We start from the raw sequence: 16,904 nt of genomic DNA, 5'->3' as shown, positions 1-16,904 counted from the left end.
AACAAATGACCAGTAAAAACTTCCACCACTTTAATCTCAAAAATACTAATTTACTCGAACCCATGCATCTTAAAATACCACGGATTTACTAATAGTTGGACTGATTTTCAGAGAATAAACACCTCATCTCACACCCTCAAAACTGTCTCAGAATTAGGCATGCTCCCACAAAAAGCAATCAAATATGTGTTTGGACATAGCACATCAGTTTTCTGTCCTAGAACTGTTAACTATCAACAGATTATTTTATCACACACCAGCAAGGATTAAGCACATCTGCTCYCTAATAAAAAATACTACAACTAGTTCATGTAAACACAGAATAACTACTTAGCAAAACTTTTTAAGGTAATCTTTTTTTKTTTTTTTGTTGGGGGGTGTGTGTGAAAGAAAGGAATTACATTCTTCTTTTTCAACCTTAACTTCACAAATACCGAAACACATCATGAAATGACCAGCACTGGAAAAGTTGTTTAACCTGAAATATTTCCTCATTAACAATATTTGGAAAATATAATATTTAGAAAGCATAAGATAATTTTACCAGACTTTGAGGAGAATAAGAGTTTAGAGCACTGGAGCTGCCAGTCCCTGATGCCATCTGGGTGCTGTGCTGAGAATTTGTGAATACTAAGGCTTGGCCAAAGGTCTGCTGCTGGGTAGCCTCGAATGAGTTGCCTTCTGTCTCTTGGTTAGATGTCACTGGCTTTTGAAGCAGTGTCACCAAATCAATGCTATAAGACAAAGTGAAATTTGGCTGGAATGAACACAGTGATTAAACTGCACTGACAATGAGAAAAGCACTAAAAATACTAAAGCTGCCAGGAACAGAATTTTTACTGATTAACAGTCTTTTCAAATGTTTCTTTGTTTATCATACAAAAGAGACAGAAGAGAGTTTTTTGCCAGCAAGAAAAAAACACAAAAAACCCCACCCCTATTTGAGTGGATGAACCAGAACATTTTCTAACATAATTTGAGGGACATCCACTGGAAGAACAGAACAAAGAACATATGAACATAATGCCTTTTAAAAAGAAAGGAATATAAACTACAGACAACCTGACACCATGCCTCATGTAAATTACACCCATATTTTATGGAAAGTTTTGCTGCAGTACTGTAGATTCAGGATATTTGGAACCATTAGCCTATTTAATTTTCAGATCTCAGGCTATCCAACTATCAAAGCCCTCACTAAACTTTCACATGCTCTGCAGGAACATGAGGTTAATGGAGGCAGCTGAGTCCACAATATCAGCAGCCAGGCATGTGAAGGCAAAGGCAAGTAAAGGAAAGCTGAAACTGACATATTTTTTGGTTCTTGATCGTAACCTTCTAGCACCAGCCAAGGCTTTAACTGTGATGTTTCCCAGGGAATCCACCTTTTTGCCAATTCAAGCCTTCGTTTAACACATTCATCAAAACACTACATTCTGACACTTTCTGTATATACAAAGGCAAGCTTTCCGTTTTCTGAATGCTAAAGTGAGAGCTTCCCTTTCTACAGCAAAAAAATTTTCTTCCCAGCTACTTTTCTTCGGGCCTGTAAGCAGCCCTGATGCAGAAGATATATTATGCTCATATATTTACTATGTTTGTCTCCCCTTTCATAGTCAAAAATATGTAACTCAGGAATTCACAGCAACAATTTGCAAGCAAGACTTGTTCAATTTTGAGATGAGTTTGACCAATCTCTAACAGAGTTTTTATTCYGTATTTTACGTACACAAGCTAACATTGCCTAATCAAGGAGCAGGTTTTTAAAGGATAGGGAAAACATGGAAGAGCTTACCTTTGCCCAGGAGTCACATGATTCTCAGCTGGAACAGAAGATGCAGTGAAGACTTTTGTTTCAGAAAGCTGAAAAAGAGATAGAGGAAGAAAAGAGGGGGAAGTATTTTAATCCCACACATGCTCACACTTCCCTGTTGCAACATCTGCAGAAATTCAATTTTGGTCATGCACTTTCAAGATAAAAGCAAAGTCAAACTAACACTACAAACAGCTACTCTGAAGCTCTGCTTAAAAAGACAAAAACACACAGTCAAACTACTCTAAAGTCTTCTCTACAGAATCAAGTACCAATTTTATTAGAGGCGTTGGGTTAGGAAATTTGATCTACTGAAAACACCCACCAGTAAACAACAGTATACCAAAGTAACTACATCAGTTTGAGAGACAGTTTAACTGAAATACACCTGTAGAAAGTAATTAATGTGGCAGCCATTCTATCATCAGTGTGCAGACAATTTACGACACCACAGACAAACTCTGATAAATCTTGTCGCACAAGGTTAAGACACAGCGCTGCTCCCACTCACTTCAAGTAACATTGTATCTGACATTTCAGTTCCCACCACTAGCAGAGGCAGGTAAGTACAGTGAATCAGCATTCATGGTTCCTTCTTGTCAGATCTGCTACGAGTGGCAATACCATCTCCAACTGAGCGCTCTGACCGCATTAGTTGGAAAACAGCAACAAAATGAGGGCAACATAATTGCTGACACTCACTGAAAAAACGCACTGTTTTCACCATGCTGTTACCATACAGAGCACCTTGCAAACACACCTGGGGAAGTGGAGCTGGTTGGGACATCGGGGGAAAAGAGGGGGATTTTTTTTTCTGTGTGGTTGGATTTTTAAAATAGTTTTGCTTGTTTAAAAAGTAGTACTTGAACAGCTACAACTTCCTAGGGCTAATTTGTTTCTATTGACAGGAGTATTCACAAATTAGATTAGGTCTTAAGCTAGTGYAGGTTAGGTTTAGCAAGACCGAGATATGCACATACAATGTTCATATTTTAAATTTAATTTTCACAAAACAACCCTTAATTCCTTTGATGRAGCCTAGTCTTTGACCAAAGAATAACTGACTTATTCAAACAATTACAAAGAACACCTTTAGAACATGCCATTTGATACAGCTCTTCTAGGAACTGATGCATTTTTAATTGCATAACATTGCTAGCAGACCAGTTTAAAGTACATCATGGACATGAGCTGATTTCATCTGCCATCTCACAGGCAACTCAACTGAAAGCTCGTCTATCCCTGAACATGGACATCTGATAGGGATTCTCCTATGAAACACTAACAGTAAGAAGGGCACAGAARGGCTGACTGAGCCCAAATCACCACTCAGAGGCAAAGTACTGATGTTTCACGTAGTCTCCCAGGACTCTTACAAGCAGCACATGAGGCCAWGAAGAAATCAGTACTATCACAGTTCCTCCTTGCCCTTCCCTTGCTGACAACACAATGCACTGTAATGCCTCATTTCTGGATCACCTGTCCTGAGATTAATGCTGACAGCTCACAACTCTATGTACTGACCAAAACAAAGAACATTCCGCTTAAGTACATTTCAGTTAAAAAGGCTGTTCCTCTATTGTTCAGCCCTTTCATCACTGTGTGTTTTATTTTAGAGCAATGTGTACTGTACTTTCTGGGGTATTATGATATGCCTGCAACACATAGCACAAGGAGGTCAGCTAATGGCACAAGCAGCACTCTAAGGTCTGCAATCCCTTGGTTAAATATTAAATTATTTGTAATGGTAACAGTTTCTTACACTCACATAGTTCAGTAAGACTAGCCATGGGCAAAAGACTGATGAATCCCAAAAATTAAGCAAATCAAGGAGACTGAGGATGTTTGTAACAATGCAAAAGCATGCTTGATRTGTGACAGTAATAGTTCTCTACAGGTGAACCAGCATGCAAACAAAAGTCTCCAGCTAACCAGCTCAGCTACACTGACATTTACACTACACCCTGTGGCAAACTCACTGCTACAAGGTCCAATCAAGCACTTAATTCAGGCCTCTGCAGAGATTACAGCATTCATGTAAACACATATTTTCTGCTACAGCAGCTGAGAAGTTCTATAATACAGAAGTATTTAGTATTTCTTAGAAGTAGTATGTTCAGCTCCTAACCAAGCCGTTAYGCTTGCTGCACACTACACTCACAATTCTTTCATTGAGGCTCTGGCATTTTCCCAGAACTGAACGAATGGTTGTGAACCATTTGCCGGTGTTGGCCTCACAGGAGTATGTCCTCCATCTGCAGTGAAATGCCCGTGCTTTCCAGCTCCTGTTCCTATGACAAAACCATTCTCCAATCACCAAACAGACAACATACTTGACAACTAGTTACCACCTCCTAACAGTACAGGAACAGTAAGAAGAGGAAAACATACTCCAGCATCCTCACAAAAACTCAACATCAACAAATCAGAAATTAAAAAAGCTTATTACTGTTTTGGTATGAAGTACTTAAGTTAAAGAAATTAAAACTAGTTCTCATGCTGCTTCCTGGTAAAGAAACCTCTTACACCAAAACACACTTCCTCTTCTTTTTTTCAGAAATGTTGCTGTGGTTTCAAATAAAAAYTACTACTACCAGCACTGTACAAAAAATGTTTGCCATTGCCCACTTTCTGGAAATTTGTATTTATTCTACTTCTTCCCATTGGTCAGTTTCTGTTGTTAAACTTTACTTTCTTTAGCCAGGAGAGCATGATCACAATTTTCAGACCAAAATCCAGAGACACCTAGAGCACCTCAATATTTGTCTAGTCCTTCATTGTGTGTTCCCTGAATATCCCTTTAACAAAATRCAACCTCCTATTTTTACTGCAAGCAGTTTCCATTCTATTTAATAGCACACTGACAACCTATTATACTTGCTCAGTACTCAGTATGAAAGATAAGGACCAGACAGGACTATTAGGTCACAAAGACCTAATTCTTCTTTGGTCRAACAATGTTAAATTTCACTCACCTGTCTATAACTTGCACCTGACTGGAGAACATTACATTTAAACAGAAATATTCTCCAGAAAAACACCTGCTCTTTCCCTGCAGACAGCAAATATATCAGCTTCCTTGGTTCTTTTTATCAATAGTCATGCCACTAGAACTGTTTGCTATAAACTTAWATGTGTGGATCCATATTCCAGACACAGTTCATATTATGCCTCCGCTAAACTAAAACTAGAATCCATTACATGCTCCTAAATTAATCCTTTMAAATTTCCCAAACTAGAATCTCCCCCTCAAGGACCCCTTTGATCAGTCATTTTCAACTATTATACTCATTTTATCATCTGTAAAAGCCATAAGAAATTGGATCTGGTATTTAAGAATCAAGTTTAGGAACATCCACATACARAAGTATAACTCAAGATTGATTAAGAGATGGGGAAGAGTGCCAAAAGGCAAAAAGACTATAACAGGAGATTTTTKATGCAAGCATGCTGAGCTGCTGTTTTTTCATCATCCACAACAATCCTGAAAACTTTTCAGTTGCTGCTTTCCAGACAGCAGACCTTTGTTCTGAAGGTGTGTCTTTATCCCTATAAAACAAATGGACACTTGGCTATATTGAAACATTTCTCATCAGAACAGGTCAAATCCTGCAGAGCTCCAAATTTCTCCGCATAACTGGCTTACTTTCAAGTGCTATTCCAATACTTTTTGGATTTTACAAGTATTTTATTAAGCAATTATTTTAGTTTTACTACCAAATCATTGATACAGGCACTAGATGGCATCTGGCSCAGGACCAGGGGAGAGTAATAGGCCTCCTAGAAAAGCCCACATTCAATAAGGGTCCYTCTGTAACAGATTTATTGACCAAAATTTGCAAGGCAGATTTCCATACACTACTGAGTTTTGTGATAGAATGCAATTATTTTTAGAACTAAAGATGTAATATCTTTTTTTTTTTTTTAAATGTGCATGTTTTGGGCTAATGTATCTGCATCTTGGCGTTCCGTTCATTCTTTTTGAATATTACCAGACAAATAACTTTCTTCTAGGTTACAGGGATTTTTCCAGTATCCAAAATAACTCAAAATTAAAAATGGTCTAGAGATTTCATAATCCATTAGCAAATAATTCAGCTCTAGTAACYAATTTTTAAAAATTCCATCCTTAGTCAGTATTGCTCCCCACTCYTGCCATACTACAAATGCTGTATTGTACCAGCATCAAACAGGAGTGAGAACATAAATTACACCATTCTTAGCCCTTAGTCCACCTCCTGCACATATTAAAGAAACTGAGGACATGTTAAAAAACTATGTCAGCTTCCAATGGCATTAACTGATAAAGAAAACCTAGGAATTTTAGTTTCTTTCAATAATCTCAGAAGATACATTCCTTTCATTAGGTAAGAGAAGTGTTTTCATATCAGTTATATGAAACATTCACACATTTCCAAGAATAACACTGACATGACACCCTGCAAGAGGGGGCAAAAGGGATGATTTCTGAGACAATCACTGAGAAAATCTGAGAAAATCACTTTTTTGAAAATAAAGTTGAAATAATGGGTTTCAGTTCAAACATCTAGTTTTTGAAAACAACATGAACTCTGAAAAGAGGAAATAATCAACTGGTATATCCAACAAAGTGCACTTACATCTTCATTCCAGTCTTCTGCTGTCCATTCTTCTATTGAGTTTTTCCATGCTCCTGTTATAATTGGGGGAAAGAAAGAAAACAAGTACAAGTTAAAGGCACAACATTGTGTTTCTATCCTTCCGCTTTACAAGCAATCCTGTTTTCATTATTAGTGGAATACAAAGMAAGGAGATGGAGGTTGGAAACATATTTGGAAATACGGTTGGAAGCTCCAGGAAACTGATTTGGAGGATTAAAATTCTGGAAGGGAAACACCACTACTCTTCTGCCCCCCATGCCTTTAATTTCTGATTTCAGGAATTTCTTAGCCATTATGATAACGGAATTAATTTGCATGAAAGCACATCTTTATTAATGTGAGAGTRATTAATCCCAAATACTGGAAGAACTTCCTCCTGTGTGCCCAACGATGGTGAGAGGGTACTCAACCCTCCCACAGGATCCCCTAGTTTCATGCACAAATTCATACAGAACAAAACACAACCACAGCACCTGCTCCTATATCCACAATTCTACTTTCAACACATTCAATTTCAAGACCCAAGCTATGCCTGTGGAGACTATTTTCCAGCCTGTTAACTCTCTCCTCAAAGTAGAAACAAATTCAATTCCTTCCCCTGAGAGAGCAATTTATATTAGAACATAAATAATGCTTATAATGGTAGCAGAACAGTCTTTAAATTTCCACTATAGCTAAAAACACTTCCCCTAACTCGTGGCAGAGTTGATTTGGCAAACACTGGAGCATAGTGCACAGCATSCAAAACAATCCTACAAATGTAAAAGCCTGATGCCTTCCACAGGAAACAGCAGGTACAGACATGCAACAGCAATAAAGGGAAGAAAGGCCTCGACCACCAGTAGAACTACAGGGAAGGTTATCCCRACAACAACCAGAGCCTTTGTGTAAACTGTGCAATCACGAGCAAAGAGAACACCAAAGTTAGGGCCACCAGCACCCTTGGATCAAGTATRAAAGCAAAAGGACTAATGCTTCAATCATCTCCTTTCACTTAACCAAGTCTGAGACGCATTAATCCAGAAACAAGCCCCACAAAGACAGCATCAAAGCCACCTGGTTCTAATGCCAGCACTACATTGGTACTTCCTCTCGTACCCTGAGACACCATATCGAGTTTCGGCAGAGGAGGGTCGAGCGGCACCAGTCCAGTCAGGCAAACAGGCTGACTATGAAGGCTACATACAGCGGGGTGAAGAGAGGAGGGTTATACCTTGGAATCCAAAATTATTTGACAGGTCCTGAGCAAGGTAACATCTGCCTTGTGTTGGCTCTGTGGAGCAATAAAGAGTTGCCTGAAACATCTTGTGCTCACATTTTAGCAAATGTACCCTAACCTGGATGTTTTCACAGTAGYGAAACTACTACAATGCCTCGAACATCTAGAGTAATCCACATGTTTCTACAGAAATTTCAAAAAGGAGGAAAAGCCCAACAAGAACCAATTTTTAGAAAAACAACCGATTTTCTTTCCCTTCCCCTGACCAGCACAGAATCCCTTCCCCCAGTATTTCTTCTTTGAAGAAGAAATCGAAGTATTTGCCCTGCTTGTATTTAATTCCCACAAGTCAGTGCCAAGGCCCGTCTCTAGAAGGAAAATCTTGCACTGACACCAGAACTCTAACAACAGAACTAGGAGTCTGACAAAATAAACACAGAAAGAGCTCAGCCACATCAAGCCAAACGCTTCAGCATTTTCTATCACCTTTGAGAGACCAAAGCTGTTTGGAATAATACTTGTGACGCTTTTCTGACAATAATTATAAAGCTAGTTCTGAGWGTTTACTCTTTTTAGATACTGTGAACAATCCTTCACCCTTTTATTAGCTTAYCCAAGCTGCCAAGTTTACTAATATTCTTCCTTTTTAACTCAATCCTTCCAGTCTCAGTTACTTCTMTAAGTCTTCTCTACACTGAATTTAGTTTTTCAATGTCTTCCTCCTGCTGATGGGGTTTTTAAGTCAGGTCTTGCCATAGGTGCATCAATTCCTTTCCAGGCCAAAATCCCCTTGGCATTACTGCAACTCATGTATCCTCTACCCAAYGTTTCCCCCAAGCTTTGCAAAGCACCACAATTCAAAAGTTCTCTGTTTTCCATCAAATTATGCTCTGTTTTCATGGATCCTTGTCATACCAGCTGCAATTTAGATAGTTATTTGTGACTCTCTTCTGTTTGTCTTTTAACAGTTCAGATTTAGAAAGTTATCAAGCTAATAAAAACATACCTTYTGATAAGTCTTCAGCTATTTTCATCCAATTCTCCTCTCTTGAATAATCATTGATATTAGTTCCAAAATAAATTTAATCTGGTCTATGCCAAATTTATGTACTAACTCTTTCCTTCTGGATTCTAGAAGTTGCATTTTACGAAGATTCCCTATAATGTTGCTTTTTGACTTTTARAGCAAGTATTAAAAAAAAAAAACCCAACAAAAACCAAAAACCCCACAAAAACTCAAACATCAACTTCCTTGTAGCTTCCAAGGAACATAACTGTTCCTCTTGAAAGTTACTCCAGGATTTATTTTTCACTGTCATTCCTCAGCTTCAGAGTAGTTTAAGGCTACTCATAACTAAGATAACAAAGGAAGCTTTTCCATGAAATTCAAAGCTCTCTCGAAGTAGAGACATGAGTAAATCACTAGAACCCAAGGCCATTTTTGCAACCCACTTTGAGAAATGAGCACCTCCAATATAATTTATGTATAAGAACTGCTGTGATTTGTGTTCAGGGTCTCCCACTGCACTGTACATTACAAAAAAGGTAGGAGAGAAATCATACTGCTCAAGTTTATTCCCTTTTGGATGAAGACAGGTTGTTTTTGTTTCTTCCCACCCGTCCGTTCTCTTTGCCTTTCATCAATTAGGATGCAGGAAAACTGATGCCACACTACTTGGAATACAATTAAACATTATAAACTATTRAAGATTGCCCTTCACAGTCTGTACTTCAGCTGACAACACCAAATTTTACCTTCACWGAACCAATGGTGCACCTAGAAACATTATTTAAGTTATTGTGAGTCTTCTAGCATCTGCAACAATTCAGGSCATAAGGTTCTAGAGCACTTTCAGAACACATATGACATAAACTACATTTTGGAAACAAATACTGTATTTATTTTTAATGAAAATATTCATAATTTCCCCAGCACTGGCTAAAGTAAGAAATACTTAGTAAATAACTCAAAATGTTACAGAGTGTTTATATCTATATTATGTCTTCAGAAAAATTTTCATCAGCACATTTGTTTTATTTCTCTAGGCAGTTGGCCATTTATCTCCTCTTTAACATAATTGCAGATGAACAACACTAGCTTTCCAAGTAGCTAGCATGAGCTAATATTCTTTACTTTCCTTTTAGATTAATTAAGAAATGGGACTGGGTAATAAGGAATAGAAGGAGGGATTTCCTTCCTKACCTTCCTGTATGAACAACTTCCTGACAGATAYAAAGCCCACTGCAAACTTTATAGTTTTCCACACATATACAGCTTCCACAGTCAACTCCACACTGGGAACCCAACTGGATTTGCTGATTTGTAACTAACAAAACAGCACTGTAAATTTAGGGGGAAAAAACTGAAAATTAATATTTGGGAATAACAAGCCAAATCATGCCCAACTTTATCTAACCTACTTCCAGCCCCTGCTTTCCCCCCACCACTGCTTCCATGTTTCTTCCCAGCAGTCTCTTCTGCTTTAATATTACTAACCCAGCTTCAGCTTCCTCTAAAAACCCTCAAGATGTTTTTCATCAAAAGGCTAAAACTGCTTCCTCCTTGGACAAAAGTGATTCAATTTTAAAGCCTRTTCTTTCTGAAGTGATTCCTTTTGTCCTAGGGACTTCTTTCAGACATCCCTAGAGCCCTAGAGCTGTTTAAAGAAGCAACACCATAAAATAAAGCATTCTTTGGAGAGACATTTTTGTTTTGTCACTTACAGTGCCTTTTCCATTTGAAAGTAAATTAAGATTAGCAGCAAAAAGGTACTTAACACTCAAAAAAACCATTCACACTTACCTAGTTTACTTTAAATTTCCACAAACCAAGYGATCTTGTAGGAACTTCCCTCACTGACACTCGCTCATTCATACCCCAAAGAACCATTAATCTGACACAGCCGAGGAAAATTCCCAACTGCCTTCTCTCACCTTCTCCATACAATGCTTCCCAAATTTTGATGCACACCTCAGGYTGTGTTACTGAAGTCCAGTGTGGTTGCTGGGCATAGCGTACGCACAGAAAAAATGTGCTTGGCATACAAACAGAAATTTTACACATCAAAATGCTGAATCTCCACCAATCTATTTAATCAGCAGCGCACCCCTCATGCAGACACATTCATACTATTACAGGCATGTTTACCCATGCCAAGCTACTCTTATTCCTAAACACAATTCTTCATTACTGAAGACTGAGGAGATGCCTTCAAGGACAGAGGCTGCTGGAGGCAGAGGCACATGGAGGCTACTCTGAGCTAGCAAGGAGGGTCACAGAACATTTGAGCTCATTTTGGAAGTGAAGTGCAAGTCATATGTTAAGCCATAGCCCTACAGATGCAATCAGTAGCAACAAACCAGTGATTCTCTACCTCTGGTCCAGTCTCCTTGTACATTTCTTCCAGATCTTTCTTTACCTAGTTAACCTTACAGCTTCTGCAACATTTGTGATCACATAACCTGCCCCTCGCTAACAGGTAACAAACAACAACGTAAAATCCCCAGAGGAATTTTCCAGACATTAGTTATTTCCTTAATTGAAAATSTGAGTGAAAATAAAAGGTGCATTTCTGTTTGTGTCACACACCAAGTAATTTTAAATGTAATTCCTTAGAAAGATAGCTTTCTTGGCAAGAGTGCTCCCATTCCATTAATAACTGTTAATATACTCAAGGCTGGATCAGAAGACATTCAGAGCAAGAAGACAGCTGCTTAAAAAGCCCCTTTAAACACTGAGCATTTTGTCATCTCTGGTTAAGTGGAAAGTGGCTTGTAAGATGTTCAGAAAGCTCCATCTCAACTGGCTCACAACAGAGCTCAACAGAGCACAGTCTGCCCTTCAGCATCAGCTCCCACACTTGAYACAGGAGTTGATGAAAAATCACCTGAGTAAGCTTCAGCAATGAAGACATCAGAAGAGTTACCCACTGCTGCAGTTAAAAGAAACTCTCACTCAATGGCTCCCAAGTGAGGACCAAAACACACATGACTTTCTTCATTCTAACACAAGGTTTCTCTTTGCCTTCATCTCACGTTGCAGAACACATGAAGCAGCAAGGTATCCTATTTTTCCCATCACAGATTAGCAGGCTACCCTCCTCATTCTGAATCACCATGAGACCACAGCCAAATGGCTTCTTTCCAAACTACATCAGTCTCTTGCCTTTAGCTGGAAGYGTGTACTTCTCACTGGAAGCTTCATACAGAAACACATAGTTGCCTTACTCTTCAGACAGGTTAACGACTTTCTGGATTCCATTCAAGTGCAAACTCATGCTTTGGGTAACAATTCAGAATTCTCTTCAAAAGTGGCAGATCTTAGAACTCTCCTCCATCCCAGAGACTCACATCCTTACATTTCTGTACTGTGCACGTGGGACTTCCAAAGCCATCCCAGTGTCTCTTTGTGAATTCATATCTGTAAACTTTTTCTTTTTTCTTCTTAGATATTCACGCCTAAAGCCTATGGACCAATCAAKTCTATGAGGATTTATGATCCTTAACTACATCAGGTGAGATCTTTATTATTATTAGCAGTATAGAGAAACGTAAACAGTTCTTAACACACAAGGTTCTTCCAATGACTCTTCAAATTCCTTTGTCTCTGAAGGAGTTGTTAGCACCATAACAAAAGAATTGCAAAATGCCTCCATTCTTACCAGAGAGATAGGCAGGTTCTGCACAGTATCAGCAACAGTCAAACTTAAAAATCAACTAATATCTGTGTYACAAGAGATGCATACAAATTTCCAGAAGTTAAATGAACACTAACAGAACAGTTATTTTAACTGCAATTTGTTATAGGTCTTCATTCCAATCCTTCCACTTCTTGAAGCATCTTACCAGTTCCATCATCTGCATCATTCTGACCAGTCTCCCAAATCTCTGACTTTGTTCCAAAGCCATCAGTGGCAGAAGACTCCGTATAGTCTGCAGGATTAAATGTCCTAGAGTTTTGAAAGTTAAGAAATGGAAGAGAACATATGGGTCATTCAACGAGCACAAGTGTCATAATTTTTAGCTGAAGTTGTATTAGATTTAACATCTCGATTTCCACATAATTTATCTTGATAGCTTTTAGTATAAAGTATTTTTTTCTCTTCTATGAGCAGAGAGAGATAAAAAGGGAGAAAAAGAAGAAGAGAAAAAAAGGGTAGAGACTGGTAAACAAAATTCCTGTAGAGAAACTGAACCCAATCAATTCCTGAAAGAGCAGCTAACAGCACACCTACTCCTGCCAGGGTTACAAGCATTAGTTCATACACACAACGATAAGACCCTCTCAACTGGTAAGTTTCTCGGCAGGTGACTCACTGATAAGTAACCAGTATCATGCCCTTTCAGAGCGCCACATTTGCACAGGAGTCAGAACACCAGTAAGATTATTTCAAAGTGCTCTGCTGATACCAATGCCAAAACATATAGATGCAACTAAAAGGTGAAAAWGGGTCATTGAAGAAAAACCTCTTTTCAGTTCATTATCTGCAAGTATGAACAAGAAGGATATTAGAGAAGTAGAATGAGCCTCCTGTTCAACTTGACATTACTGATGTTGCATGAAGTGTCATTAAAGGCAAACATGAAGTGAAAGTAGTGGAGGCTACATTTCTATAAAGCAAGTTATTCCCACAAATTTGAGAACAAGCTTTTAAGCTGCTGAGTAGCTTCTTCTGAATCTGTTTTAAGGTCCATGTGAGTCCAAACAGCAAAAGCATGTAACCTCAAAAGCAGAAGAAAGYGTAGAATCACCATTTTTTAGTTTTGTATAGAACTTGCACATTCTAATTACACTGAAACAAAACTAGTTTTAAATCAACCCAAGACTATATGCACAACACAACCTTCAGCCTCCAAGGCACTATGTGGCTGCTACTGATAGCAGGTATGGTTTTTCAAGTTTGAGATATTAAGAGTAGACATCCATTAGGTTTGTACAGGTGTGCCTAGTTAGAAACACTGGTTAAAGAGAAAAAAGTTCCATTCACCTTTTAAAAGATTTTTCAAGTTTTGCATCCATACTGGTTTATCAAACATACAGCAATATTCATACGTACAGTGGCAACAYTGTCAATATTGCCAATGAGTTTGACCCTTGCCAAAATCTGCGCTCTGCATATTTCTTACCCCATGCCTTGGGCTGAAAACCTCCCCGTTCCTCTCCCTCTGCCACGTCCAAACCCTAGGAGAGAAAACACCATTTAACAGCAACAGCAGAGGAGCCCCARTCACTAGTCCGTCACATTAAAGAATGCTATGGTTGAACAACAAAACTACCATAATTGAAGTTAAAAATAATTTAATTCCCTAATTCCCACACAGAATATGCTTCCCTAACACACACAAGCCATAGCTCATCTAAGACCATGCACTTCAGCAGACCCTGCAATTACATGTTGTCTCATCTGTGTCTTGTGAGGTAGAGAGACACATTAAAAGAACTTACCYAAAGATTATTCCCAAAGACTGCCACTGCCAAATCACCAGACATTTTTCAAAATTTTGTCTCTACTCTCTCATTCTTGCCCCAGATGCTCTGTAATCCCAGCCTCCCTGAGTATCCTGATTTCTCAAGCAATTCTGTCGCTCCTTATCTCTGAGGAGAAAGTTGAAATACTCCATTTGTTTCCTACTCTGACTCAGACCACCTGTCGACCCTCCTGGTGCTTTTGCCAACCTCCAACCACACATTCCTTCTGCTTCCCTCTTAATCACTGTTACTGACTGTGCAAATTACCCGATTCAAATTATTCAACTTCCTTGTTATCATCCAATAGAATATTTTTCTGTTTCAACAAAAACMAGTATTTGTTTTCTCAAATTTTGATTACCAGCCTCAGTTTATGAACTTCTTGATACTATGAATGACTTTATTTTTGCACACTGCATATTGTCAACAAGGTATAGAAATTTTTGTGTTATTCAAAAATACACAAAGCAAATGTCTACAACAGGTGTTACCAACTATTCATATGTGGCATATAGATTTCATTCCCCACCTTTTTAGGGGATTTATATAAGGCTTTTCCAGTTTGTTCAGGTTTTTTTGAGGAAGGGTAAGAACATAATTTTGTATTACAAGAACAGAAGGAGGTCAAGAGCTGCATTCAGAGAACTAAACAGTGTTTATTGTAATGACAAAATTATGTGGTAATTATAAGTCTTCAAGCAACTGCAAGTTTACCACAGCAAATTATCATCCTAAGTCACCAACACATTGGTGTCACAGATCAGAATTACCTATGACAGGCCATTCAAAGTTGGATCAAAATTACCTCTTACTTTCAGGAGACCACCTAAACTGAGCAAAAGCAGTAGCTCCAGGACATGGAAACACCAGTTTATGAAGGTTCTACTTTAATGACTTTCTGTTTCTGGCTTTCACCRCTTATTCTTCCCCTTACCCCTTAACACACTGTTCATGTGTTAAAAGACATTTCTGGACCCTTTTTCAAGACTTCTTAGAAGCACCGAAGTAGAGGAAAGATTCCCATCCAGCAACACACAGCATTTTGTGGGGTCAAGAACACAGAACAGATTGTCTGACACTGACCAGCTTTGTTATCTCTACATTATTTTCCCCTCTTTACTCTCTTCTCATAACTGTTGGAGAGAAGGCAGACAGAGGTTATGAGAAGACAGACAGAGCAACAGCTGCTGCAACCTGGCATTCGTCAACCTTCTTCACCGAGCCCACATGCTCTTTGCCATAAACAGCAGTATATCCCAACCCCACTGTGTCCAACTGCCTCTGTCTTGGCGCCTGAACCTCATTGCTCAACCTACCTACTCTACTGCTCTCCTCTGCAGAAGTCAGAGCACTCCAGATTACCTTTTTGTCCAATAAGCTTTTTTAAGAGTAGAAACAGCTACAGAAGTTTACCTGGGGACATGGTAGGGGCCATTGTGCAATAAAATTACTTTCTAATGCTATCAATACAGCATTAAACACTATTTGCAGAGACTGCACAGAAGATCAACTGTTTTCTGACAGCCTGAGGTACAAGTCCAATTGAGAGCTGCAAAACACAGAAACAGTTAACCAGAAAGAGTTTTGAGTGAGAAGGACACTAGGTACAGAGAGATAACTGAAATAGCTAGCATGAAAGAAGAAACAGATTTGAGGAGCTGCTCCAGTCTCCCAAGCGCAAAAGCCTGAAGGAACCTTAGCACACTAAAGAGAGAGTGATGTTACAGCAAGCAAGGCATACGTAGGATACCTTCCTATAATGGGCACAATAAACTACTGGCTAAAAATATCAATATGGACCYCCAACAATTTTAGAAATTGCAAAAAAGAAACAATGCTATTCCTGAAGTTCCATGCACACTCTTATACTATTAGCCAGTGAAGTATTTTCATACCAGAATCCTTTGAAAAATAATGCCGAACTTAATTTCAATTAGATTCCCTTAATTTTTTTAAGCTCTGTCTRTGCTTTCTGTCAAAACTGGGATTAAACTAAGGTTTATCAACAAATGCCAAGAAAAGCTTTCTAATGAAGGCAAAAGGGAGCACCAAATCAAAACAATAAATTCAAAGCTAAAAAACAAACAMAAGCTTTATTCAAAATATGTGACAGTGAGTGCTCACCACAGCACCTAATACCACCTAACTTAGACAGGGGATCTCATACATCATAGTCACTAATACAAGATACCAGTGAAAAGGTCTTCAACACAACCAGAACACTAATGTATCCTTAAATTCTCATGCAAAGAAAGCTACTTCTCTCAGCTGTCAAAATCTTTTAGTGGCCTTAAAACAGAAGGTACAATATTTTAAGAGAGAGAAGTTAGTCTGAAACAATTGTGAATACCAAGAGGAGAGCTACAAACTTTTTATGCTTCTTAACAGCGACTAAAAACTGAGCAAATGAAGCTTTGTACCAGAATTCATAGCAGGAACCCAAATTCTAAGCATGCAATCCCAAGTAACTTAAATGCATTTAAATCAGAGCTACTACAATTATGATCTTCCTCACCAGTGATCATAGGCTCTGCTCTTTCCTGCACTGACAGTTTTGCGCTTTCCAGTGAGTGAGCACCAAACAACTACCAGAAAACAGTTCTTCTTCACTTTTGTATCAGCTTTCAAAACCAATTCCCACACCATTAAAATGCCAGAAAACCTTTACACCAAAGCCACTAAAAACTCCCGCTGTCCACAGTGACCATGTTTCCTGCCTCTCTTCTTTTTTTTTTGATGTTTAGTTTGCCTATCACCTATCAC

At 38.6% G+C, this 16,904-nt stretch overlaps 1 protein-coding gene across 12 annotated transcripts in view; it reads right to left on the bottom strand.

Annotated features, from left to right (window-relative positions):
• UBAP2 (ubiquitin associated protein 2) overlaps window positions 1-16,904 on the bottom strand; it is a 70,132-nt gene that overhangs the window by 13,900 nt on the left and 39,328 nt on the right. For 6 of the 12 annotated variants that reach the window (XM_057369651.1, XM_057369653.1, XM_057369654.1 and 3 more), the window contains exons 7-12: window positions 13,799-13,853; window positions 12,518-12,621; window positions 7,667-7,726; window positions 6,433-6,485; window positions 1,796-1,863; window positions 545-734 (exon numbers count right to left, since the gene is read on the bottom strand). In XM_057369651.1, the coding sequence (XP_057225634.1) occupies window positions 545-734; window positions 1,796-1,863; window positions 6,433-6,485; window positions 7,667-7,726; window positions 12,518-12,621; window positions 13,799-13,853 (530 nt within the window). The remainder of the gene's footprint in view (window positions 1-544; window positions 735-1,795; window positions 1,864-6,432; window positions 6,486-7,666; window positions 7,727-12,517; window positions 12,622-13,798; window positions 13,854-16,904) is intronic. The other 6 variants (XM_057369657.1, XM_057369658.1, XM_057369659.1 and 3 more) reach the window with 2 other exon arrangements.

The sequence above is a fragment of the Malurus melanocephalus genome, unplaced genomic scaffold (genome assembly GCF_030028575.1).
Source record: "Malurus melanocephalus ecotype Western Australia unplaced genomic scaffold, MMel_1.1 scaffold_113, whole genome shotgun sequence".
Classification (NCBI taxonomy): Eukaryota; Metazoa; Chordata; class Aves; order Passeriformes; family Maluridae; genus Malurus; species Malurus melanocephalus.
Note: the sequence above shows the minus strand (reverse complement) of the source record. Positions and strands in the feature narration are given on the sequence as shown.